The sequence below is a fragment of the Equus caballus genome, chromosome 16 (genome assembly GCF_041296265.1).
Source record: "Equus caballus isolate H_3958 breed thoroughbred chromosome 16, TB-T2T, whole genome shotgun sequence".
NCBI classification, from domain to species: Eukaryota; Metazoa; Chordata; class Mammalia; order Perissodactyla; family Equidae; genus Equus; species Equus caballus.
In genome coordinates, this window is record NC_091699.1 from 49,986,878 (window position 1) to 50,012,466 (window position 25,589).

At 37.5% G+C, this 25,589-nt stretch overlaps 2 protein-coding genes across 2 annotated transcripts in view; one reads left to right on the forward strand and one right to left on the reverse strand.

The window, feature by feature from the left end:
• Positions 1–25,578, forward strand: SPINK8 (serine peptidase inhibitor Kazal type 8 (putative)). The gene is made up of 6 exons (XM_005600707.4): positions 1–76; positions 944–1,023; positions 9,690–9,736; positions 10,565–10,686; positions 21,249–21,291; positions 24,774–25,578. Exons 2-6 carry the CDS (start codon positions 957–959, stop codon positions 24,783–24,785), a joined length of 291 nt encoding a protein of 96 aa, XP_005600764.1. The 5' UTR covers positions 1–76; positions 944–956; the 3' UTR covers positions 24,786–25,578.
• The window catches only part of FBXW12 (F-box and WD repeat domain containing 12), a 123,935-nt gene that overhangs the window by 33,681 nt on the left and 64,665 nt on the right, over positions 1–25,589 (reverse strand).

Genomic DNA, 25,589 nt, shown 5'->3' on the forward strand with positions numbered 1-25,589 from the left:
CTCATTATCAACAAAGTAGAAATAAAAATTGTCTTGTCCAGCCAGTTTCTCAGAGCAACTGTAGGAATCACACCAGGTAAAGTGAACTTATTGATTTGCAAACTTTTAAGTAGGAAAAGGGTTATATTATTTATTATTTGTTTTTACTCAGGGAGGGTCTTGGGCAGAAATTACCTACACATGTAATTTGCCTGGAAAATATTTAGAAATCTGTAGATATATAATGTCAATCAGCTTGTACTATAATATTTTCAATAGTGCCAGTAAGCTGTTGATAAATGCCCTATGGTTTTCATTTCAATAACATTATTACTGGTTACTAAATATTAACACCAAAATAAAAATGTTAAGGAAGATTAAGAATGTGGGAGTGAGTGTTCAGTGTTTTGTCCCTTCCTGTTTCTTGTTGTCTGTTGACTTGTATGTGTCACTGAATTTTCTAGTGACTGCCCTTCTTACCTCAGAGATAAATATCAACGTTTTTTCTTTTGAGGAAGATTAGCCCTGAGCTAACATGTGCTGCTAATCCTCCTCTTTTTGCTGAGGAATACAGGCCCTGAGCTAACATCCATGCCCATCTTCCTCTACTATATATGTGGGACGCCTACCACAGCATGGCCTGCCAAGCAGTGCCATGTCTGCACCTGGGATCTGAACTGGCGAACCCTCGGCCGCCAAAGCGGAATGTGCACACTTAACAGCTGCGCCACTGGGCTGGCCCCCAATTCTATTTTTGAGATCATTTTTTCTAATGTCCAATTATTCTAGGGAAATGAGTCAAGCAATTTAATTGCATCCAACACAATTCATTCCAAATGACTTGAGGAAAAAACAAACAAAGTATTTAGACTTCATTTCCTGGTCAGTGAAGGATCTCCGTGAGAATTTGTACTTCATGTGGAATTTTTTCCATCCTGCTATCAAAAGCTACATATTTCCACAGCTTGTCTACCACCATGAAGGGGTCCTTCTTGAACGCCATCCTTGTTCTGAGCATCTCTGCATGGGCTACCTTTGCAGTTGGTGAGTTACCTGTCTTTGCTCTGCCCACATTTTCTGCAGTATGTCTAGGACCATGGGGAAATTAGGGGTAGAAGTGGAAGTGCCATTTAGTTTTATTAAACCTAATTCCTCATGTTACAGATGTAGAAACTGAAACTCAGAGAAAGAAAGGATTCACACAATGTCATCAGTATCAAAGCTGGGAATTGAATCCAAACCTTCTAAATCTAGGACGACTGAGCTTTTCAAAATATCTGGTTACCATCTGGGACATTCAAACCTTAGAAACATTCATTTCCAGAGTCTGCATATATACATTTCTCAAACCCAAAAAGAACTTCATTAGGCTCTGTGGAAGTAGACGCAGATATTATTCTGGTCAATAGTGTAAATAGTGCAGATAGTAAATAGAGCAAATAGAGCAAACACTCTATTTAACTTCCTGGTTAACCGCAGGGACTCTCTGAGGGCCTCAACACGTTCTTTTTCCACTTGGGATCTGAAACTCTTTCTCGTTTACTTTCAATCTCTTACTTCCCATTGGTGTTCTCTCTCACTTAAAACATTTTTTCAAGCCTCTCACATTTTAAGAGGCTCTGTGACAACTGAAAACTATTCTTCACGCCTCTCATATTTTATGGGTGGAAAAAAACTCCTTCCCTCCCCTACTAAAGCAAAAACTATTTTCTTCTACTCACAACACTTCTGACACCAAATATATGGGTTTTCCACACCAAGCAATTCTCCATTTCTCTGTGGACACCAACCGAGTATTCTACAATTTAATTCAATTATGACGCTAGCTATCTGGCATTAGCACAGATCCTACCGGTTAAGGACTCAGTCCCACCAGACTGCCCCCTACTTCAGACACCAAACACAAGTCTGGGCCTCCAGTGCTTCTGACTGACAGGCTATAAATCAGGGGTTCCTATGACTCCCTCCTCAGGGTTGATAATTTGCTAGAATGGCTCACAGAACTCAGGAAAGTATCTTACTTACTATTACCAGTTTATTATAAAGGACACAACTGGGGAACAGCCAAATAGAAGAGATGCATAGGGCAAGGTATGTAGGAAGGGGCACAGGGCGTCCATGCCATCTCTGGGTATGCCACCCTCCCACACCTCAATGTGTTCACCAGCCTGAAAGCTCTCCAAACTCTTTCATTTAGGGTTTTTATGAAGGTTCCATTATGAAGGCATTATTGATTAAATCACCGGCCATTGGTGATTAATGCCATCTCCAGCCTCTTTCCCCTCCCCAGAGGTTTAGCGAGGGGCTGAAAGTTACAACACTCTAATCACATGGTTGGTTCTTCTGGCAACCAGCCCCCATCCTCCAAGAGTCACCTCATCAGCATAAACTCAGGTCTATGGTTCAAAGAAGCTTATTATGAATAACGAAAGACACTCTTCTCACTCTTATCATGCAGGAAATTACAAAGGTTTTAGGAACTCTGTGCCAAGAACTGGGGACAGAGACCAAATATATATTTCTTATTATATCACACCTCTTCTTCCCTACCAAATTAATTCTTGTCTGAAGAAATGTAGATATATTTCTACACTTCTTCATCTCTCACTCAGTCTTCATTCCCACTGCTACTGAGAACACTGCCCATTGGTATCAGCCTCCCTGCAAGCCCACTGTGTGTGCTTCTGGTTGAGTCTTCATGCTAACGCTTTGTGGGAAGCACACAGGTACTCAACAAAGGTAGGCCACTCCATCTTTCTTGAGAATCACCCTGTATTTGACCTCATAGTTTTATGGCCTTATATTTTCCCTTAAATCTATTTCTCTCCTGTGTGCTCATATCCGGTGATGATGTTCAGTTGATAAAACACTTCACAGATCACACAAATTCATGCCCTTCCTACAACAATGACCCTTCCTAGACAAAGGTTCTCATCATTGTTCCCTGAAAATATTTTTATATTCTCCTTGCTACCACACCAGGTTCGTTTTTGGCTGCCACCAAGAAAGCCAAGCACTGAGTCCATGAGATTGCAGCAGACAGAGGGTTTTAATCACAAGGCAGCCAAGTGAGGAAGTGAGAGAATGAGACTCAAATCTGCTTCCCCAAAAATAGGGACTTAGAGATATTTATGGGGTAGGGAGAAAGGTGGTCTGAAATGTGGAGATAGGTGTTTGGAGGTGAGGAGAGGTGAGGTAATGGATGATCTGTGCAAGTGCAGTCAGACTTCGTGGCTCTTCATGGTATGCACATTCATGAGATGGTGGTGTTAGCATGATCTGAGGGTGGAGTTTTCACCTTCTTCATGTCAAAATGTTGCTTATCAGACCTCCGTGTGGGCCCAGTTGATGGGTTGGTGATCTCAACTGGCCTGAAGTGGACAAGGGGTTCTAATTCCTGAAAAACAGCTCAAACACCCATTACCATGGTGACCCAGGCTCCAGGGAGATGTTATCTATAGGAATCTAGTGGGAGTCAGACGGCATTTTGCCTAAACAGCACAGTTAACAATGGGTGGGTAAACAGCTAAAAGTTATAATCAGTAACTGCAAAAAGGAAAAAAACCTTTAGTTTCTACGTACTTAATCATTAATGGCTAACTGTTTGGTGGTTTCAATTCCCCCTATTCTTTGGTCATTCCTTATTCTTGAGGGATTCGGGGTGATGACTGATCTAGCTACTTCCTGCTGAATTGGGGCATAGATCTGGGTTAGAGGAATGAAACTGTTTAGCACATTTGGAAATATTCTCTTGTTCTTGGCTTCAGGGAGACATTTTGCCTTATTAGAATTTTTGTACCTTGCTCAAGAGTTTTGGAACAACATCTAAAGGCACATTTTATAATCAAGTATCTGACCAGAAGGATAAGAAGTATAGACAACCCAAATTTTAACAGTCCCTGAAAAATAGACCTAATCTCAGTGGAGCTTCCATCTGATCTCCAGGTGAAGGAAGACATCTGGTCCTAGTTCCTGATAGTCTTTTGTTTTACTGAATATGCATCAGACAGAAACCAGAGCAATGCCCTATACCCTGCTCTTTCATTTGTCCTTGATGATGGCTATCAGCATAGACTTTCTGCCTAGGCATCATCACATTCCTAAAGAACTCAAAAGAACAAAGTTATCAACTTATAATAGCTGGGGGAGGCCATAAAATCTACAGAGCATGTCTGGGTTAGTTAATCAGAGGTCATTCAAAGTTACAACATGGTTTCTTTTCTACAATATGGCTTCCATTATGTCAACCTTGTGCTGAGCTGGTTTCATCCTTAACTGCTCTCTTTGCCTCCAGCTTGACTTCTTCTAACCTATTATCCATACTATCCATATAAGAATTGTCTTTTTTTAGTACAAATCTTATCTAAGTTCTGCTGTATTAACCACAAAAGCCTTTGTGATAATTCCCTTACTAACATGCAGGGTTTCCCAGTAGCCACTTATTTACATATCAAATAAATATATACCATGTGCTAACCTTGTACTGGAAACTGGGCTAGACATTGGTTATGTGGCAGGAATGGCCTCTGGCCTCACAGTGTGACAGACCAGTGATTGGAGAGGCAGATATCATGGTCCACATCAAGTGCTAACACACATTTTGCTAAGTGTTTTGAAAGGTAAGAACAGTGAGAGTCTGTAGAACTTAAGCCATGGCCTGCCTCTTCCCACCCTTGCCTAGCTCAGCATGATGGAAGCTCCATTCTGGGCAGGCATGGCCAAGAAGATGGGGCTCTTTCTCTCTCCCTAGCTCACAGTCAAGGGAAATGGTATCTCTCTGGGAGGGGGAGGTCATCAACATTTCTCATCCCCCTCCCCCACCTCTGTGTTGCTCAGGCTAAATTGAAGGAGAGTGAGGCCAAGAGGTAGGGGGCTCCTTTTCTACCCATCTCCCACATGTGGGGCAGAAGCTCTATCCCAGGTGAGACAGGCTGAGAATAGTGGGGCTCCATTTGCCCTCACCCCAGCCTGCTTGTAAATTGGAGGTTCTATGCTGGGAAAAACCAGCTGAGAAGATGAGAGGCTATCATCCCTTCTCAGTGCTCTGCTTATAAATCAAGGTGTCACTCTGAGAGGAGAAGACCATTGTCCAGAGCATTGGCATAGATATTGTGTCAAAGAAGAGAGGTAGGCCATAAGAACAGAGAGCTCCAAGGGTTTCCCCAAAGAAACTGATTTGATTTGGAACAGAATGTGATGAAGTTCAAGACCAAGGGTGCTCTTAAAAACAGTGGAGATTTTGAGAGTCAGGAGTTAAGAGGAAGCAGACAGCTACATGAGAACGACAAGCTAAATGATAGGCCAGCTAGTTTACCAGAAAGAACCAGGGAAACACACTGCTAAAAAGAGCCACACAGAGGTCAGAACAAACCTCAAAGGCTGGCCTCAAAAACCACCCAGCAAAGGGGTCCAAATTTAATTGGATCAGACTGTGGAGCAATTTACACCTCAGAGCATTGTTGAAAACAATAGAGGAATCATCTGGCAATTAGCAGAGCTTAACTGGTACAATACCAACAAGGTAGATAGCTTGATAGAGAGATCAAAGAAAGAGAGAATCAAAGCAAGTCCTGCTAAAACCACTTCCATCCTAGGGCGACAGGGCACATGTGCAAATCAATATCCTCTGAAGAGGGACACCAAAGGCCTTACACTGCAAGAAAAACGGATTTCACTAAAATAGTTCAGGCATGGAATTAAACAAATAAACAAGCAAACAACAAATCCTGAGTAGGAGTAGGGAGATGTCAGTGTACAGAGTGCTATGATATACTATTTACATGTCCAGTTTTTAACAAAAAATTATGAGACATGCAAAGAAAGAGAAAAATGTGATCCATAGACAGTAAAGCAGGTAATAGAAACAGCCTGTGAGAGGGTCCAGATAGTAGATTTAGCCGACAAAAACTTTAAAGCAGCCATTATAAGTAAACTCAAAGCACTAAAGGAAGCCGTGCCTAAAGAAGTAAAGATAGATATGAGGATAATGTCTCATCAAATAGAGACTATCAATAAAGAGGTACAAATTGTTTAAGAAAAAAACAAATAGAAATTCTAAAGTTAAAAAGTGCAATAATTGAAATTAAAAATTCACTAGAATGCACAACAGTAGATTTGAACTGACAGAAGAAAGATTCCGCAAACTTAACGATAGAGCAACTGAGATTATACAGTCCAAAGAACAGAGAGGAAAAATTAGTGAAGAAAAATGATATAACGTCTCATGCAAATGTGGGACACCATTAAGAGTACAAACATCACATAACGAAAGGACCAGAAGGAAGAGGAGAAAGGAGAAAGGAGAGAAAGAAAATACTTGAAGAAATACTGAAAAATCCCAAATTTGATGGAAAACATTAATCTTCACATCCAAGAAATTCAACAAACAAAGCAGGACAAACTCAAAGAGATTCACACACAGACACATCATTATCAAACTACCTAAAGACAAAGAAAAGAGAAAATCTTGAAAGCAGCAGGAGAAAGATGAATCCTCACCTAAGAGTGATTCTCAGTAGGATTAACAGCTAACTTCTCATTGGAAACCATGGAGGCCAAAAGGCCATGGGATGACATCTCAAAGTGCTAAAAGAAAAAAAAAACCTTCCAACCAAGACTTTTATATGCAGCAAAGCTACCTTTCAAAAATCAAGGTGAAATTAAGACATTCCCAGATATACAAAAACTGAGAGAATTCGTTGGTAGGAGACTCACCTTCCAAGATATGTCACCTCACGAAAAGTTCTTCAGGTTGAAAGTGACACCAGATAGCAATTCAAATCCACAGGAAACAATAGAGATCATGGAAAATGTACTTATGCAATTATAAAACACAGTATAAATGCATGTTTATTCTCATTTCTTCTTTTAACTGAGTTAAAAAGCATTGTATAAAACAATATGTATATAATTGTATTAGTGGGCCTATGCATGCAGAAATGTAAAATATTTGACAGCAACAGCACAAAAGAGGCAAGTGGGAGCAAAGCTGCATTGGTGTAAGGAACTGAGACCAGATGGTAACTGAAATCCATGGGAACAAATGGAGAGAACCAGAAATGGTGAATAAAATGTTAGTATAACAAATTCTCTGAATACATACTTGCTGTCCTTTCTACTCTAAGCTTCTTTAAAATAAATAAAATTATATAAATAATGATTATAGTAATGTATTGTTGGGTTTGTAACAACCACAGATGTAGTATATATAACAACAATAGCACAAAAGGAGAGAAGAAAGAGTAGAGACATGTAAGAGTAATATTTCTATATGTCACTTGAATTAGAATAGTATAAATCTGAAGTACATTCTGATAAGATATATACAGTAAGCCATAGTGCAACTACTGAAAAAAAATTTAGAAAAGACAGTGAAAAAAATCATTAAAGGAAATGTTATACAAGAATATATTCATTTAATGCAACAGAGAGCAGTAAAGGAGGAATAGGGGAACTAAAAAGATCTGAGTCATACAGAAAACAAAAAGTAAAATGGCAGATGTAAATCCAATTATATCAATATAACAGTAAGCGTGAATGAATTTCACATTCCAATCAAAAGGTAGAAATTGTCAGACTGGATTAAAAAATCAAGATCCAACTATATGCTATCTATAGTAGATATGCTTTTTTTTTTTTGCAGAAATGGAAAAGCAGATTCTAAAATTCATACAGAAATGCAAAAGACTGAGAAGAGCCAAAACAATCTTGAAAAAGAAGAACAAAAGTGTGGAAAGTGCTCACACTTTCCAATTTCAAAACTTACTACAAAGTTACAGACATCTAGACAGTGTGGTACTAGCATGAGGATAGAAATATAGATCAATGGAATAGCATTGAGAATCCAGAAGAAAAAAGACGTTGCATTTAAGGTGAATTGATTTTAACAAGGTTCCAAAACAATTCAATGTAGGATTGTCTTTTCAAAAAATCTTCTAGGACACCTGGAGATATCCACATGTAAAAGAATGAGCTATCACGCCCTTCCTCATGTTATAGACCAGAATGAACTCAAAATGGATCACAGAACTGAATGTAAGAGATAAAGTTATAAAACTATTAGAAGGAAATACAAGTGAATTTTTGTGACCTTAGGTTAGGCAAAGACTTCTTAAATATGACACCAAAGGCAGAAGGAATGAAAGAAAAATTTGATCAATTGGACTCCAACAAAACTAAAAACTTTAGTGACTCAAACGATACCACCAAAGATATCAATAAAATAAAAAGACTACCTGGAGAATGGGAGAAATTATTTGTAAAGTATATATTTGATAATGAACTAGTATCCAGAATATACAAAGAACTATTACAACTCAAGAATAAAAATACAATCAAGTCAATTTTTTTAAACAGGGAAAGTATCTGAATAGACATCTCTCCAAAGAAGATATACAAATGGTCAATAAGCACAGGAAAAGATGCTCACCATTATTAGTCAGTAGGGAAATATAAATCAAAACCAAAATGAGATACTACTTCACACCTACCAGGATGTCTATAATCAAAAAGAGAGATAATAACAATAGTTAGCAAAGATGTGAAGATACTGGAACCCTCATACACTGCTGGTGAGAATGTAAAATGGTGCAGCTGTTTTGGAAAATAGTCTGGTAGTACCTCAAAAGGCCACCATATGACCTAGAAACTCCACTCTTAGGTAAATACCCAAGGGAAGTGAAAGCACCTGGCCACACAAAAATGTGTTCATGGTAGCCTTGCTCTTAATAGCCAAAAAGTGAAAACAACTCAAATGTCCATTAACCGATTAATAGATAAATAAAATATGGTATATACATGCAATGGAATATTACTTAATTATAAAAGGGAATGAAGCACTGATGCATGCTATAACATGGATAATCATTTAAACTGTTATGCTAAGTGAAAGAAGATAGACACAAAAGACTACATGCTGTATGATTCCATTTATATGAAGTGTCCAGAAAGGACAGAAAGTAAATTAGTGGTTATCTTGGGTGGGATAGAGAGAGTGTTGAGGGAGGAATGAGAAGTGACTGCTGATGGGTAAAGGGTTTCTTTTTGGTTTCTTTTGTTTCTTTATGTTTCATGTTCTTTTTAGAACATGAAAATGTCCTAAAACTGATTGTGGTGATGGTTGCACAACTCCGTGAATATACCAAAAACCATTGAATCATATACTTTAGATAGTGAATTCTGTAGTATGTGAATTATATCTTAATAAAGCAGATATATATAATATAGAGAGAGCTGATAATATATTATGCATATTATATAGCATAATAATTATATCAGATAATTATAACATAATTATTATAAGTATGTATAATAAAATATTATATGCATATATATGAATAATTGCAAAGACTGCTTTTGATCAAGAATATGTAAGTCTTAATGAAACCCAGCATATTTTAAGGTATCTCAATATGACTATTTCATAGTAATTTGTAACTTAAAGGGTGTAATTTAAAGTGTTATAGAGGTTGTTATTTACCTACGAAGTAGAAGGGCTGGAATTAAGATCTCCAATTTACATGAGAGAGAGGCAGAAGTTTCCTGATACTTCACTCCTTGAGAGGTCAGCACGCATCAAAGAGGACCTTCAGTCTCTTCTGCTCGGATTTGATGCTTCCTGTGTGCCAACCAGGGTCTCCCTCATCCTAGCTTTTTTTGCTAAGGGCAGAGGACAGAGCAGCAACTCTTGTGTATGTGTTTTTGTCTTCCAGACTTCCCTCTTCCTGCGGGCAAAGGGGCTCACCTAGAAGCAACAAAGGTGAGCTCTGCTTCCTTGGTTACCAAGAACAGCAACGGGAAGAAACCAGTTTCCCTGATAACCCCAGTTCTTTCCTTTGGGAGGCAGGGGCCAGAGGAGACTTGCATGGGAAGAACACCGCCATAACAGCTGAGTCTTCAACCATGTGCAGCACATTTTATATGTTCCCGAGCCCTATTTCCATGCATTATCCCAATCAGTTCACTCAACTCTCTTGTGGGATAGAAGGCAAATCTTCTGCACCAGTAGATGGAGAATGAACTCGTGGCTCAAATTCATTCTGTCCTTTGCTGAGGTGGACATTCTTTTAGCTCAGATATCCCAAGACATACATCCTGCCTCCCACACACCAAGGCTCCGCAACATATTCTGTCTGTCTCCTTCCTTCTGTATCCTAACTCTGCTGTGACAAGTTTGAGCCCACTACTGTCTGAACCACCATATACCAGTCACTCAATAATGTTCATAAGGAAATTCTAACCTGGAAAGACATTTTCCTCTCTGTAACCTAACAATCACATTTCGCAGTTGGTAGGGCATGAATTTTCATCCTAATAAGGGATTTATAGTTCAGACTTGGGAGTCCAAAGATATGTTATCCTATAATTATGTTCTGTTATGTTATATTACATTACGTTATCTTATACTATATTATATTCATCCTGTCTGTGGTAAGTGCCAGGGGACAAACACCGAGGCTTCTGAAGCCTGTTCTCCGAACTCCTGGTCTAGCACAACTTATTCCAATCCCCTCCCCCTGCTACAATGATGATGCCCAGAGGACCTGGAGGAAGGCATCTGAAGTAGTAGTCTGTGTCTCACTTTCAGGTTGAGTGCATCAAGAATATAAATCAGTGCTGGTTTTTCTCCTACATCAAGCCAAGTGAACCCATATGTGGCAGTGACCAGGTTACTTATAATGGTGAATGTCATCTCTGCTTCAAAATTCTGTAAGTCTTGATTTTATTCTTCTTTCTCTCAAGTCAGGAGGCTAAAGTTGGCCAAGATAGGAATGACTCCTCAGTATGCTTCCAGCTGGTTAGATCTTCCCTCCAGAGACTCCTCCACTATTTGCTTCTCCGTTTCTTCCATCCTTCCCTGTGCTACCAAAAGTGATTCCATTCACATAAGGCAAAAACAGAAACTTGTTGAGGTGCTATATCTAGCCTGGACAAGGATCAGGTGGAATTAACTCAGTAGCAATTAGCCACAGCATTCAGACCATTGTGACCACAGATGAGGTTTATCCTCAAGCCCCCCTCAGGTCAAAGAATAAAAGCCTAATGAAGAAGAGGAGGAGAGAACTGGATGAAGGATCTTCCAAGCTGATGGTTTATTGATGATAATGTTAGAGGGAATGGATACTATTCTCCCAAACAACTTTCTGTAGCTTTCAGTCTGGTATGTGCTTTAGTCTTTGGGCCCATGATATGTTAGAAGCTTTGTGTGACACCCATGTGAAATGCCTAATTCGCTGGTCCAAGGGGAATAGAGTTTTTCATCAAGGAAGCTGCCTTACAGAGATGGGAGAATTCCCTGATACCTGCTTTCTTCTTTAAGGAGAAAAGTCATACCCTTGGATAACTAAGATTTAGAGATTAAGTCCAATATCTTAAGAGAGAGGGAAAGTAAAGACACAAGAGTAGATAAAACTTATGTCTTTCTCCTCTTCCTCTTCTTGGCTTTTCTTTAAGAGAAGGAATAATAATCTTGGCCAGGATAAGAAATGTTGGCTGGGCAGGAACGGACTTTTTTGCATTCCTAGCTGCATAAATACCAAAACTTACACTAGAACCCGTAAAAGAGTTGTGAGGTAAACAACTTTGGTGTCAGCCTCAATCGCTGGTGCAGACATCTGATAACCAGAATGCGCAATCTGAGGGACTTACAACCTCATAGACTCATAGAATGAGACACCTGAGAGATGGCTTCTAAAGAACTCACTTGACTATTTTTTGTATTATTTTCTTAGCAGTTATCACGAGGATTACAAGTAAAATTTTAATTTACAATAATCTAGTTTGGATTAATACCAAATTAATTACAAAAGTATTTTAAAAACTTTGCTCCTTTATAGCTCCATTCCATCCACCCTTCTTTGTGTTGTAAATCATGCAAATCACATATTTATACAATGTATGCCCATCAATGTAGATTTATAATTATTGCTTTATGCAGCTGGCTTTTAAATCAGATAAGAGGAAAAAGACTTACAGGTAAAAAATACATTTATATTGTCTTTTATATTTTCCTATGTAGTTACCTTTACTGGTTCTCTTTATTTCTTCATGTGGGTTTGAGTTTCTGTCTAGTGTCCTTTCATTTCAGCCTGAAGGACTCCATTTAGTATTTTGCAGGTGTGCTAGCAACAAATTCTCTCAATTTTTGTTTATCTGGGAATGTCTTAATTTCACTTTTATTTTTGAAGAATAGTTTTGCTGGATATAGAACTCTTGGTTGATAGTCATTTTCTTCCAGCACTTTAACTATGTCATTTCACTCCCTTTGGCCTCCATGGTTTCTGATGAGAAATCAGATGCTAACCTTACTGAGGATCAATTGTCCGTAATCATTTACTGCTATTTTGCTGCTTTCAAGATTCTCTCTTTGTTTTGTCTTTCTACAGCTTTATAATGATTTGTCTATGTGTGGATCTCTTTGATTCTATTTTAAGTTTGTTGAATTTCTTGGATGTATATATTAATGTTTTTCATCCAATTTGGAAAGTTTTCAGCCATTATTTCTTCAAATATTATTTCTCCCATTTTTTTCCTCCTCTCCTTCTGGGACTCCCATATGTTGATACACTTGTTGGTGTCCTGCATTTCTCTGTGCCTCTGTTCATTTTTTCCCCCCAGTTTGAAGTGGTTTTTCTTTTATTTGCTATCTGAAGCATTTTGACCCACTCTGTTCATTTTTCTTCATTATTTTTTTTCCTTCTTTGGCTCAGACTGGATAATATTAATTGACCTGTCTTCAAGTTCACTCAATCTTCCTTCTGCCTGCTCAAATCTAGTGTTGAGCCTCTCTAGTGAATTTTTCGTTTTAGATAATTGTATTTTCAACTCCATAATTTCTGTTTGGATTTTTTAAAAAAATAATTTCTATCTCTTTATTGATATTCCCTATTTGTTGAGAAATCATTCTCATACTTTTCTTTAGTTCTTTAGACATGGTTTCCTTTAGCTCTTTAAACATACTTAAAATAATTGATTTAAAATCATTGTCTTGTAATTCCAACATCTGGACTTCCTCAACAACTATTTCTATTGATTGCTTTTTATCCTGCATATGGGTCATACTTTCTTGTCTCTTTTCATTTTTTTTGTGAGGAAGCTTGGCCCTGAACTAACATCTGTTGCCAATCTCTCTTTTCCTTTCTCCTCAAAGCCCCAGGACATAGTTGTATATCCTAGTTGTAAGTCCTTCTAGTTCCTCTATGTGGGATTCTACCACAGCATGGCTTGACAAGCAGTATGTAGGTCCTTGCCCAGGATCCAAACCGGCAAACCCTGGGCCACTGGAGCAGAGCATGTGAACTTACCCACTATACCACTGGGCTGGCCCCTCTTCTTTCTTTTCATGTGTCATAATTTTTTGTTGAACACTGAACATTTTAAATAATATAATGGGGCAATTCTGGAAATCAGATTCTCTCTTCTCTCCAATGTTTGTTGCTGTTGCTATTTGTTGTTGTCGTTGCTGTTTGTTAGCGAATTCTGGAATAATTCTGTCAAGTGCACAGTATTTGTCATGTTTGGCTACTGAACAGGTCCTACTCAATTATCTTAGTGGTCTCCTAATGATTGGACAAAAATTTTCTTAAATGTCTGAAACCAATAAATCTCCCAGTCTCTGCCAACAAAAACTTCATTTGTGTCTGTTTAGGAATGCCTTCAACACTTAGCCAGATGGTTTAAAACTACCCCTTAGCCTTCACTTCCTGTTTGCACAGAGCCTCAAGATTAGTCAGAGACGAGAGTTTAAGGCCTTCTCAGGTCTTGCCTAAGCATGCACAGAGCTTTAAACGTGTGTGGCCTTCTAGATTCCCAGGAATATATTGGTGCTTTTCAAAACCTCCTATGGAAATCTCATTACCCAGCTTTGACTTTTAAGCTTTTGGTTAGCTTATTGTTTTCCTCAACTGTTATCCACCATATGGCAGCCATGATACTCAACAATTGCCTCTGCTTGTTTTTTTAAAAAAAAAAATGCCCCCAGGGAAAAGGCTGTTGGTGCTGGGAGAGCTCTGAGTCAGGTCAAATAAAGGCGGCTTTGAGAGTGGGTCTTCCAGAGAAACATCAGACAGGTCAATAACGACAATTCTCTGATAATGGTACTCTGAAGGATTTCCAACACCATTCTTTCCCTCCAGGTGATTCCAGGTTGCTGGTATTCTCTGTGATAGTGTGCTGTTGTTTTTTAATACTACCAGAGATCTGGGGAGGTGGTGGATGGGAATAGGGCAAGTTAAAACTCCCACAAGGCTCACTGTTCTTACTGAGATTCTGCCATTTTTCATAAATAAATGCTCCTTGGATTGTTGCAAGCCTTTTAAAAAAATTCCCAGAGTTATGGAAAGGTTGATTCTAACCATTTTTGCCAGCATTTTTGTTGCTTTTATGGAGGAGAGAATTTTCAGAGGTTCTTACTTCTCCATTTTCATTGATGTCCCTGTCAAAGAGCTCACTTTTGAATGAAGATACTGAGAACCAGAGGAGAGCAACTTGACAAAGCTTTCATAGCTATGAATGGGCTCAAGTGCATATATTTTTAACTGAGGTGAAATTCACATGACATAAATTAACCATTTTAAAGTGAATACATCAGTGGTGTTTAGTTCATTTACAACGTTAGGAAACTACCACCTCTTTCTAGTTCCAAACATTTTCATCACCCCAGAATAAAACCCCATAACCATTAAGCAGTTTCTTCCCATTGTCTTCTCCCCACAGTCCCTGGAAAGCAACACACTGATTTTTGTTTCTATGGATTTACTATTCTGGATATTTCGCATAAATGGAATCATACAGAATGTGACGACTTTTTGTGCCTGGCTTCTTTCACTTAGTATAATCTTTTTGAGGTTCATCCATGTTGTAGCATGTATCTGCACTTAATTTCTTTTTTATTGATGAATAATATTCCATTATATGTATATTCCACAATTTGTTTTCCATTTACCCATTGATGGGCATTTGGGTTGTTTCCATCTTTTAGGTATTATGAATAATGCTGCTATGAACATTTATGTACAAGTATTTATTTGAGTACCCGTTTTCAATGTTTTGAGGTATATACCTAGGCTTGGAAATTACTGGATCATATAATAACTATATGTGTAGCTTCTTGAGGAACTGCCAAACTGTTTCCAAAGAGACTGTACCATTTTACAATCCTGCCAGTGACATTGAGGGTTCCAAGTTCTCCACATCCTCGCCTACATTTTTTTATATTCACCCTTGAGGGTGTGAAATGATCTCTCATTATGGTTTTCATTTGCATTTCCCTAATAACTAATAATGTTGAGCATTTTTTCATGTACTTGTTGGCCATTTGTATACCTTCTCTAGAGAAATGTGTATTTAAGTCCTTTGCCCATTTTTTTTTTTATTGCTTTGTTTGTCTTTTTATTTTTGAGTTGTAAGAGTTCTTTATATATTCTGGATACTAGATACTATGATTTGCAAATATATTCTCCCATTCTGTAGGTTGTCTTTTACTTTCCTGATAATGTCTCCTGATAATGTCCTTTGATATACAAAGCTTTTGATTTTGATAAAGTCTGGTTTATCTATTTGTTTCTTTTGTTGCTCCTAATTTTAGTGTCATACCTAAGAATCCATTGTAAAATCCAAGGGCGTGAAGATTTTCCCAATGTTTTCTTATAAGAGTTTTATAGTTTTAGCTCTTAAATTTAGGTTGTAGATCTCTGAGTTAATTTTTGTATATGTTGTGAGATAGGGGTCCAACTTCACTCTTTTGCGTCTGATTATCTGTTTGTCTCAGAACCATTTTTTGAAGACCGTTCTTTCTCCCATTGAATGGTCTTGGCACCTTTGTAAAAATCAGTGGACCACAGATGTGAGTTTATTTCTGGATTCTTGGTTCTATTCCATTGTTCTCTATGTCTATCCTAATGCCAGTACCACATCAATTATTTTATTTTTGTAGTAAGTTTTTGAAATCAGGAATTTTGGGTCCTTCTACTTTTTTCTTTTCAAAATGGTTTTGGCAACTCAGGGCCTTTTAATTCCATATGAATTTGAAGATAGGCTTTTCCATTTCTGCAGAAAAAATGCCAATGGGATTTTGATAGAGATTACATCAGATCTGCAGATTGGTTTAGGTAGTATATACACTTTAGCAATACTAATTCTTCCAACTCACGAACATAGGAGAACTTTCCACTTATTTAGGTCTTCTGTAATTTCCTTCAGCAATGGTTTGTATTTTTTAGTGTACTGTATAAGTCTTTCACCTCCTGGGTTAAATTTATTCTGAGGTATTTTATTTTTTTGGGTGCTATTGTAAATGGAATTTTTTAAAAAAAGATTGGCCCTGAGCTAACGTCTGTTGTCAATCTTCCTTTTTTTTTCCCTTCTTCTCCCCAAAACCCCCAGTACATAGTCGTATATTCTAGTTGTAGGTCCTTCTAGCTCTGCTATGTGGGATGCCAACTCAGCATGGCTTGATGAGTGATGCTAGGCCTGCACCCGGGATCTGAACTGGTGAAACCCTGGGCCACCGAAGCAGAGCACGTGAACTTAACCACTGAGCAATTGGGCTGGCCCCAAATTGTTTTATTAATTTTACTTTCAGATTGTTCATTGCTGGTGTATAGAAACACAACTGATTTTCATGTGTTGATCTTGTACCCTGAAACGTTGCTGAATCTGTTTATTAGCTTTAGTAGTTTTTATATGAATTATTTGGGATTTTCTATATATATAGAATCATGTCATCTTGAAAGAGAGAGAGTTTTACTTCTTCCCTTCCAATTGGGATACTTTTTTTTCAGCTTTATTGGGGTATAATTGACAAATAAAATTTTGGATGCCTTTAATTTCTTTTTCTTGCCTAATGCTCTGGCTAGAACTTTCAGTACAATATTGAATATCAGTGGTCAAAGTCGTCATTCTTGTTCCTGACCTTAGAAAGAAATCTTTCAGTCTTTCACCATTAAGTGTGATATTAGTTGTGGGTTCTTCATAAATATTTTTGTCATGTTGAGGAAGTTCCTTTCTATTCCTATTTTTCTGAGTGTTCTTGTTATGAAAGGATGGTGGATTTTTTTTTTAAATTAATGTTATGATAGATTACAACCTTGTGAGATTTCAGTTGTACGTTATTGTTAGTCATGTTGTGGGTACATCTCTTCCCCCTTTGTGCCCTCCCCCCACCCCCCCTTTTCCCTGGTAACCACCGATCAGATCTCCTTGTCAATATGTTAACTTCCACCTATGAGTGCAGTCATATAGAGTTCGTCTTTCTCTGACTGGCTTATTTCGCTTAACATAATACCCTCGAGGTCCATCCACGTTGCTGTGAATGGGCCAATTTTGTCCTTTTTTATGGCTGAGTAGTATTCCATTGTGTATATATACCATATCTTCTTTATCCAATCATCAGTTTCTGGGCACGTAGGTTGGTTCCACGTCTTGGCTATTGTAAATAATGCTGTGATGAACATAGGGGTGCAAGGGACTCTTGGGATTTCTGATTTCAGGTTCTTAGGATAGATACCCAGTAATGGGATGGCTGGGTCATAGGGTATTTCTATTTTTAACTTTTTGAGAAATCTCCATACTGTCTTCCATAGTGGCTGTACCAGTTTGCATTCCCACCAACAGTGTATGAGGGTTCCTTTTTCTCCACAACCTCTCCAACATTTGTCGCTCTTGGTTTTGGATGTTTTTGCCAATCTAATGGGTGTAAGGTGATATCTTAGTGCAGTTTTGATTTGCATTTCCCTGATGATTAGCGATAATGAACATCTTTTCATGTGTCTATTGGCCATATTTATATCTTCTTTTGAGAAATGTCTGTTCATGTCCTCTGCCCATTTTTTGATCGGGTTGTTTGTTTTTTTGTTGTTAAGCCGTGTGAGTTCTTTGTATATTATGGAGATTAACCCTTTGTTGGATAAGTGGCTTGTAAATATTTTTTCCCAATTAGTGAGCTGTTTTTTTGTTTCAATGCTGTTTTCCCTTGCCTTGAAGAAGCTCTTTAGTCTGATGAAATCCCATTTGTTTGTTCTTTCTATTGTTTCCCTCAACTGAGGAGTTATAGTGTCCGAAAAGATTCTTTTGAAACTGATGTCAAAGAGTGTACTGCCTATATTCTCTTCCAAAAGACTTATTGTTTCCGGCCTAATCTTTACGTCTTTGATCCATTTTGAGTTTATTTTGGTGTGTGGTGAAAAAGAATGGTCAATTTTCAATCTTTTGCATGTGGCTGTCCAGTTTTCCCAGCACCATTTGTTGAAGAGACTTTCTTTTCTCCATTGTAGGCCCTCTGCTCCTTTGTCGAAGATTAGCTGTCCATAGATGTGTGGTTTTATCTCTGGGCTTTCAATTCTGTTCCATTGATCTGTGGACCTGTTTTTGTATCACTGTTTTGATCACTGTAGCTTTGTAGTATGTTTTGAGATCGGGGATTGTGATTCCGCCAGCTTTGTTTTTCTTGCTCAGGATTGCTTTAGCAATTCGCGGTCTTTTGTTGCCCCATATGAATTTTAGGATTCTTTGTTCAATTTCTGTGAAGAATGTTCTTGGGATTCTGATTGGGATAGCATTGAATCTGTAGATTGCTTTAGGTAGTATGGACATTTTAACTATGTTTATTCTTCCAATCCATGTGCATGGAATGTCTTTCCATCTCTTTATGTCGTCGTCAATTTCTTTCAAGAAAGTCTTGTAGTTTTCATTGTATAGATCCTTCACTTCCTTGGTTAAGTTTATCCCAAGGTATTTTATTCTTTTTGTTGCGATTGTGAATGGGATTGAGTTCTTGCATTCTTTTTCTGTTAGTTCATTGTTAGTGTATAGAAATGCTACTGATTTATTTATGTTGATTTTATACCCTGCTACTTTGCTGTAGTTGTTGATTATTTCTAATAGTTTTTCTATGGATTCTTTGGGATTTTCTATATATAAGATCATGTCTGCAAACAGCGAGAGTTTTACTTCTTCATTACCTATTTGGATTCCTTTTCTTTCTTTTTCCTGCCGAATTGCTCTGGCCAACACCTCCAGTACTATGTTGAATAGGAGTGGTGAAAGTGGGCACCCTTGTCTTGTTCCTGTCCTCAGAGGGATGGCTTTCAGTTTTTGTCCATTGAGTATGATGTTGGCTGTGGGTTTGTCATATATGGCCTTTATTATGTTGAGGTACTTTCCTTCTATACCCATTTTATTGAGGGTTTTTATCATAAATGGGTGTTGGATCTTGTTGAATGCTTTCTCTGCATCTATTGAGATGATCATGTGGTTTTTGTTTCTCATTTTGTTGATGTAGTGTATCACGTTGATTGACTTGCGGATGTTGAACCATCCCTGTGTCCCTGGTATAAATCCCACTTGATCATGGTGTATAATCTTTTTGATGTATTATTGTATTCAGTTTGCCAGAATTTTGTTGAGGATTTTTGCATCTATGTTCATCAGTGATATCGGCCTGTAGTTCTCCTTCTTTGTGTTGTCCTTGTCAGGTTTGGGGATGAGAGTGATGTTGGCTTCATAGAATGTGTTAGGGAGTACTCCATCTTCCTCAATTTTCTGGAATAGTTTGAGAAGAATAGGTATTAAGTCTTCTTTGAATGTTTGGTAGAATTCTCCAGAGAAGCCGTCTGGTCCTGGACTCTTATTTTTGGGGAGGTTTTTGATTACCGTTTCTATTTCCTTACTTGTGATTGGTCTATTCAGATTCTCCATTTCTTCCTGATTCAGTTTGGGGAGGTTGTAGGAGTCTAGGAAGTTGTCCATTTCTTCCAGGTTGTTCAATTTGTTGGCATATAGTTTTTCATAGTATTCTCTTATGATCCCTTGTAGTTCATTGGTATCTGTTGTGATTTCTCCTCTCTCATTCCTAATTTTATTTATTTGAGATTTCTCTCTTCTTTTCTTGGTGAGTCTGGCTAAAGGTTTGTCATTTTTGTTAATTTTTTCAAAGAACCAACTCTTTGTTTCATTGATCCTTTCTACTGTCTTTTTTGTTTCAATAGCGTTTACTTCTGCTCTTATTTTAATTATTTCCCTCCTTCTACTGACTCTGGGCTTTGTTTGTTCTTCGTTTTCTAGTTCTGTTAGGTGTCGTTTGAGGTTGCTTATGTGAGCTTTTTCTTGTTTAGCGAGGTGAGCCTGTATTGCGATGAATTTCCCTCTTAGGACTGCTTTTGCTGCATCCCAAATGATTTGGTATGTCGTGTTCTCATTTTCATTTGTCTCCAGATAATATTTGATTTCTTCTTTAATTTCTTCAATAATCCATTGTTTGTTCAGAAGTGTGTTGTTTAGTCTCCACATTTTTTGCACCTTTCTCTGCTTTTTTCTCGTAAGGGTGGTGGATTTTGTAGAATATTGTGGGGTTTCCTTTTTACGTCAATTGAGATGAACATGTGCTTTTTACCCTTCATTCTATTAATATGATGTTATTACTTTGGTCTATACTTTTAGGTTAGACCATCCTGTATTCTTGGGATAAATCACACTTGGTCATGGTGTGTAATCCTTTTAATATGCTGTTGGATTCAGTTTGCTAGTACCTAGTTGAAAATTTTTGCATCTATGTCCATAAGGGATATTGTTCTATAGTGGGGTTTTTTTGTGATTTTTTTTGTCTGTTTCTGTTATCATGGTAATTCTGGCTTCACAGAATGTTTGGGAAGTGTTTCTTCCTCTTCTGTTATTTGGAAGGGTTTGAAAAGGACTGCTATTAAATCTTCTTCAAATGTTCAGTAGAATCCACTAATAAAGCCATCTGGTCCCAAACTTCTCTTTGTTAGGAGGTTTTTTATTGCTGATTCAGTCTTTTTATTTGATATAGCTCTGTTGAGATTTTCGATTTCTTCTTGAGTCAGTTTAGGTAATTTGTCTTTCTCAGAATTTGTCCATTTCATCTAGATTATCTAATTCATTGACACGCAATTGTCATAGTATGCCTTTATAATCATTTTTATTTCTGTAAGGTCAGTGGTAATGCCTTAACTTTCATCAAATGCATACTTTAACTTTACTGCATATTTTCTTTCTAATACTTTGTATTTATACTTATTCAAGATTATTAAGAATTTTCTATATTTGATTTAAGGCTGAGTATGTTTTATACATTCAATTTCTTTGACAAATAAAGATCTATATAGTAGATATTTAAAATATTTGTTAAATCAGAATTCACTATTAGCAGAATGTTTCCTTCTAAACTTAGCTAAAGATTATCAAGTAAAATTTAGTTGTAATTTATGATATACCATAGAGTAAAAATAACCATTTCAAAATTTAATTTCTTTCAGATATGAAGGGCTTAACACAACTAAACTGTATGATGGACCATGTGTAAGTAAGGTCATTTTTATTTTTCATTTTAAGGATTAAACTAGATATAGTAAAGAGTTCACTGTTGTAGAGGGTTTTAAATACTTTATTATGAAAAATTTCAAATATACATAAGATTAGAGACAATAATATAATGAACTTCATATGCCTATCATATAGATTCAACAAAGTACAAAGTATCACATTTTCTTTCTCTATTCTTTTATTTTTTTTTCTTTGCTGAAGTACATTATCACGAGTCTCAGACATCATGTCATTTCACTCCTACTTACCTCAGAGTGCATTTTTAAGAAGTATGGACACTTCCTTACACATCCACGATGTTGTTATTATACCTAATCAGTTCCTTGTCATCTTCTAATACATACTTCTTGTTAAAATTTTTCCAGCCATCTCAAAAATAACATTTTCTAGGGAAAGAAATTTATTTTGGCCTGATAATTCAATTGTAAAGAACATCTATTCCACCCTTTCTCTTCCCTGCCATACCTAATTTCTGGGATATTGACAAAAGAGATTCATTGGAACGTGAAAGGTTATTCTGAGAGTGAGCAGACCAGGCTTTGCTTTATCCTGGTCTAGATATTGTATCTTTGACTTTAGAGTCATAGGACCAAAGCAAGAACTCAGTTGATGCCACAGAGATCATCATAGCATTATGAGGCATGGAAATGGGACTGGGATAAATTATCTTGGAAGAGAAAAGAAAGGAGGTGGAAGGCAAAGCATGTAAATACACAATTACATAATTTTTTGATAATTTTACGACAATCTCTTCTGATACAGTTTCAATGACAAGTTCACAAGGATCATCTGTTTACAGACCAGTGTACATATTAACCTAGGGAAGGTCTGTAACCTAAATGTTCTCTAGTTCCACTACAGAGAAATCATAAAGTCTTTTAGGCACTTTCATGATTTGGGGTAACTGGAAAGAGACTTCACATGATCTCTACCTCTGTCAGATTCTTTTCACCTGGGCTAATTCACAGAAAATCCTGCTGAATCCCTTCTTTTTATATCTGGACCACAGCCCTTGTACAATAAACCTCTGGTCTTATGTCTATTTCAAACTTGTAACTACAAAGAGAGGCTTTTAAACTTAAGGATATCCATAGGACGGTGTCTGAAGGCCATCTGCTGGCAGAATTTCTTTTTGCTCGAGGAGATCAGTCTTTTGCTCTAGTCATGCCTTCAACCGATTGGATGAGGCCCACCCACATTATGGAGGACAATCTACTTTACTCAAAGTCCGCTGATTTAAATATTAATCTCATCCAAAAACACCCTCACAGAAATATTCAGAATAATATTTGACCAAATATCTGGGCACCATGGCCCAGCCAAGTTGACACATAAAATTCACCATCACAAAGCCTGTCCCTGAACCACTAGTTGGAGGACAGCTGCCCTCCAATATAAAACACCTGCCCCGGGAACCACCACATGAGCAGACAACGAACTTTTTATTTTATTCTTGCCTTTCTAATTTTGTCTGTTTACTAGATGGCACTTTAATCTGCCTAAGACAAAAACGACAATACTATAATCATCAATCCAGGGGTAGACTGAATCACAAGCTATTAACCTTATTCATGGTTCTGAAATTCTGCTAGATGCATGATCAACCTACAAAATCAATAATACTTCTTCACAGCAGTAACACCCAATTGTAAAATAAAATACAAAATAATATATCACTCAAAATGGAAACAAAAACTGTGAAGTATCTGGAAATTAACCTAAGAATAAGCATACTCAAGACTTCCAAAGAGAAAACTTTAAACCTCAAAGGATATTTAAGATGATATGAATATGTGGAGAGACAGTCCATGCTCCTAGATTATAACTGAAGTTTTATGACTATGCTAGTTTTCCCTAAACTATTCTGAAAATTCATTTCATTCCCAATCAATATTCCAATTGGATTGAAGATCTCTGATAAATGAAGGACACCACGGGTAAGTAGGTAGAAAGCTGACAGAACTGCAGGAGATATTTGCCATTCCTAGAAACAACAATAAGCTAATATGCAGAATGTAAAAGCAAATAAGCAACAAGAAAATATACAGCAAAACAACAGAAAAATATGCAGTAGCTATGGTTTTATAGGAGAAAGATAAAAGATTAATTAGCATAAGGATGTTCAAAAGCTCATAAATAATCAGACAAATTCAAACTGAAACAATGAGATACCAATTTGCACCTGTTACAGTAGCAAAAATCAGAAGGCTGGGTAATGTCCAGTGCTGGTGATGAGGTGGAGACATCTGTACTCTCATAATCTGTGGTGACAGCAAAGACTGTGACAGCTACTCTGAGTAGCAATCTACCACTTTGTAGGCAAAGTAAGAAGTTAAATATACACAAATCTCATGGACCAGCATTTCCAAACCTCGGAAATCACAAAGAAATTCTCTCATAGCTTTGTAAAGTGACATAGATGTTTATTGCAGTGTTATTCATGGTGCACAGGTGGCAGGTGTGGGGTCAGCTTGGGTGAGACTAGTCAAGAAATCAATAGGTAAACTGTGGAAGCTCTCTTCATGGAGTTCCATGCAGCTTTCAGAATAAACCAGATATACAATTAGCAATATGGGTAGATCTCAAAACACCGAACTGAGAGAAAAAGCAAGGGACAGAATAATACAAGTAACACAATACCACTTGTAAACACAAAATAAACAAACACAATACATATTTGCAAAAACACATACAAACAAAAAGATATACAATGAAATTAAAATGGCTGGCTGTGGTGTGAAGAGAAAGGGAATGAATGAACAAATGAATGAATGCGTGAATGAACGAATAGTGGCCCCTCCCCACAGCCCTTTGCCAAAGCAGCATAGAAACTGTTTTTGACAAGACCACAGAGAAAACAACAATATCCATAACTGGAGGACTACCAATTATCACTGATTTATTGCCAAGAATGTGCCTTGTGCTGTGTCACATGCTTTGCCTACATCTCTCCTGTGTTCCTCACAGCCCCCACCATGAGGAAGGTGTTGTTATTAGCTACATTTCATATTCAAAGTGCAGAGGTCCAGAGAGGGGCATGACTTGCCCATGGCCACAGAGCTAGGAACTGGCAGGGCTGAGTCTTGAACCTGGTGAGTCAGCCTCCAGACACTGTTCTTTAAAATCACTTTCTATGCCTTCCATAGCGCGCCACGTGCCTCTGACCAGACTCTGCTTCACGTCAACTCCACTGTCTCGACCCTCCACCTTTTATGCCCTATGGCTCTCCTGGGATCCTAAGACTCACATAGGCATCCAATCCTTAGATCTCCTCTCCTCTGCCCACTTCCACTCTCTTTTTCTTCTTCAATAAAATTAGAATGTCTCTAGTCTGCCTTAATTCGTAGAATAATTGTTTAGCATTCCTTCTGATGGACTATGGGTATAGTTACCAATGTGGTCAATTTTCTCTTAATTTTCCCAAATTTGATTTCTCTAAGCAGATACTTCTCTTGCAGGAAAACCCCTGAACTTACCGTGAAGAATTATAGAACTTGCTGAATTCCAAGATAATCAAGTGAAACACAATTGTTGCTTCTGTAAGAATATCCCCTTTAGAGGAGAATGCTGGTGCTGGAGGAAACCAACAGTTTGGATCAAACTCATTGATTTGCTTCTTGAGTAAATGATTCTCAGCAGAAAGTCTGGCTGGCAAAGATTTCTCTTGGTTAATAATAATCTTTAAAAAATATCAGCTGTTCTATGTTCTCATCCCAAAACGACATGACTTCTACTATGGGCTCCCTCTGTTCTTATACAGATTGTGAGCAAATGACCACAGAAATCTAAACCAGGGAATAGCTGCCTCAAGAGCAGCAATATTTATAACCTGAAGGCGTTGGTAATTTTTGAGCTGAATATATCATGTGAGTGACATGGCTTTCAATTTATCAGGATCTGGTTTGAGAAAATTTCATCCATACCATAAAAGAGATTCAGAATTTTATTCAAAGAAAACTTATTGAAGACAATACTTGGAGTAGTGCCTGGCCACGGTAAGGTTTCTAAATACTTTACAAGCACTAACTTATTTAAGTTTCACAAAAACTTGAAAAGTACAGCCTCATTTTATAGACAAAGAAACTGAGGATTAGAGTTTCAGACAACTCCACGGTGCGGATTCTATCAGAACAAACTGCATAGATCCTTATATAAAACATTTGGCTATCGTCCTAGGTAAACATAGACATACACATGCACACATTAAACTGAGAAAGAATGAAGAAATACAGGCAGGTGTTAATAAATGTGTTTCTTTCTTAACATGCTTTAAT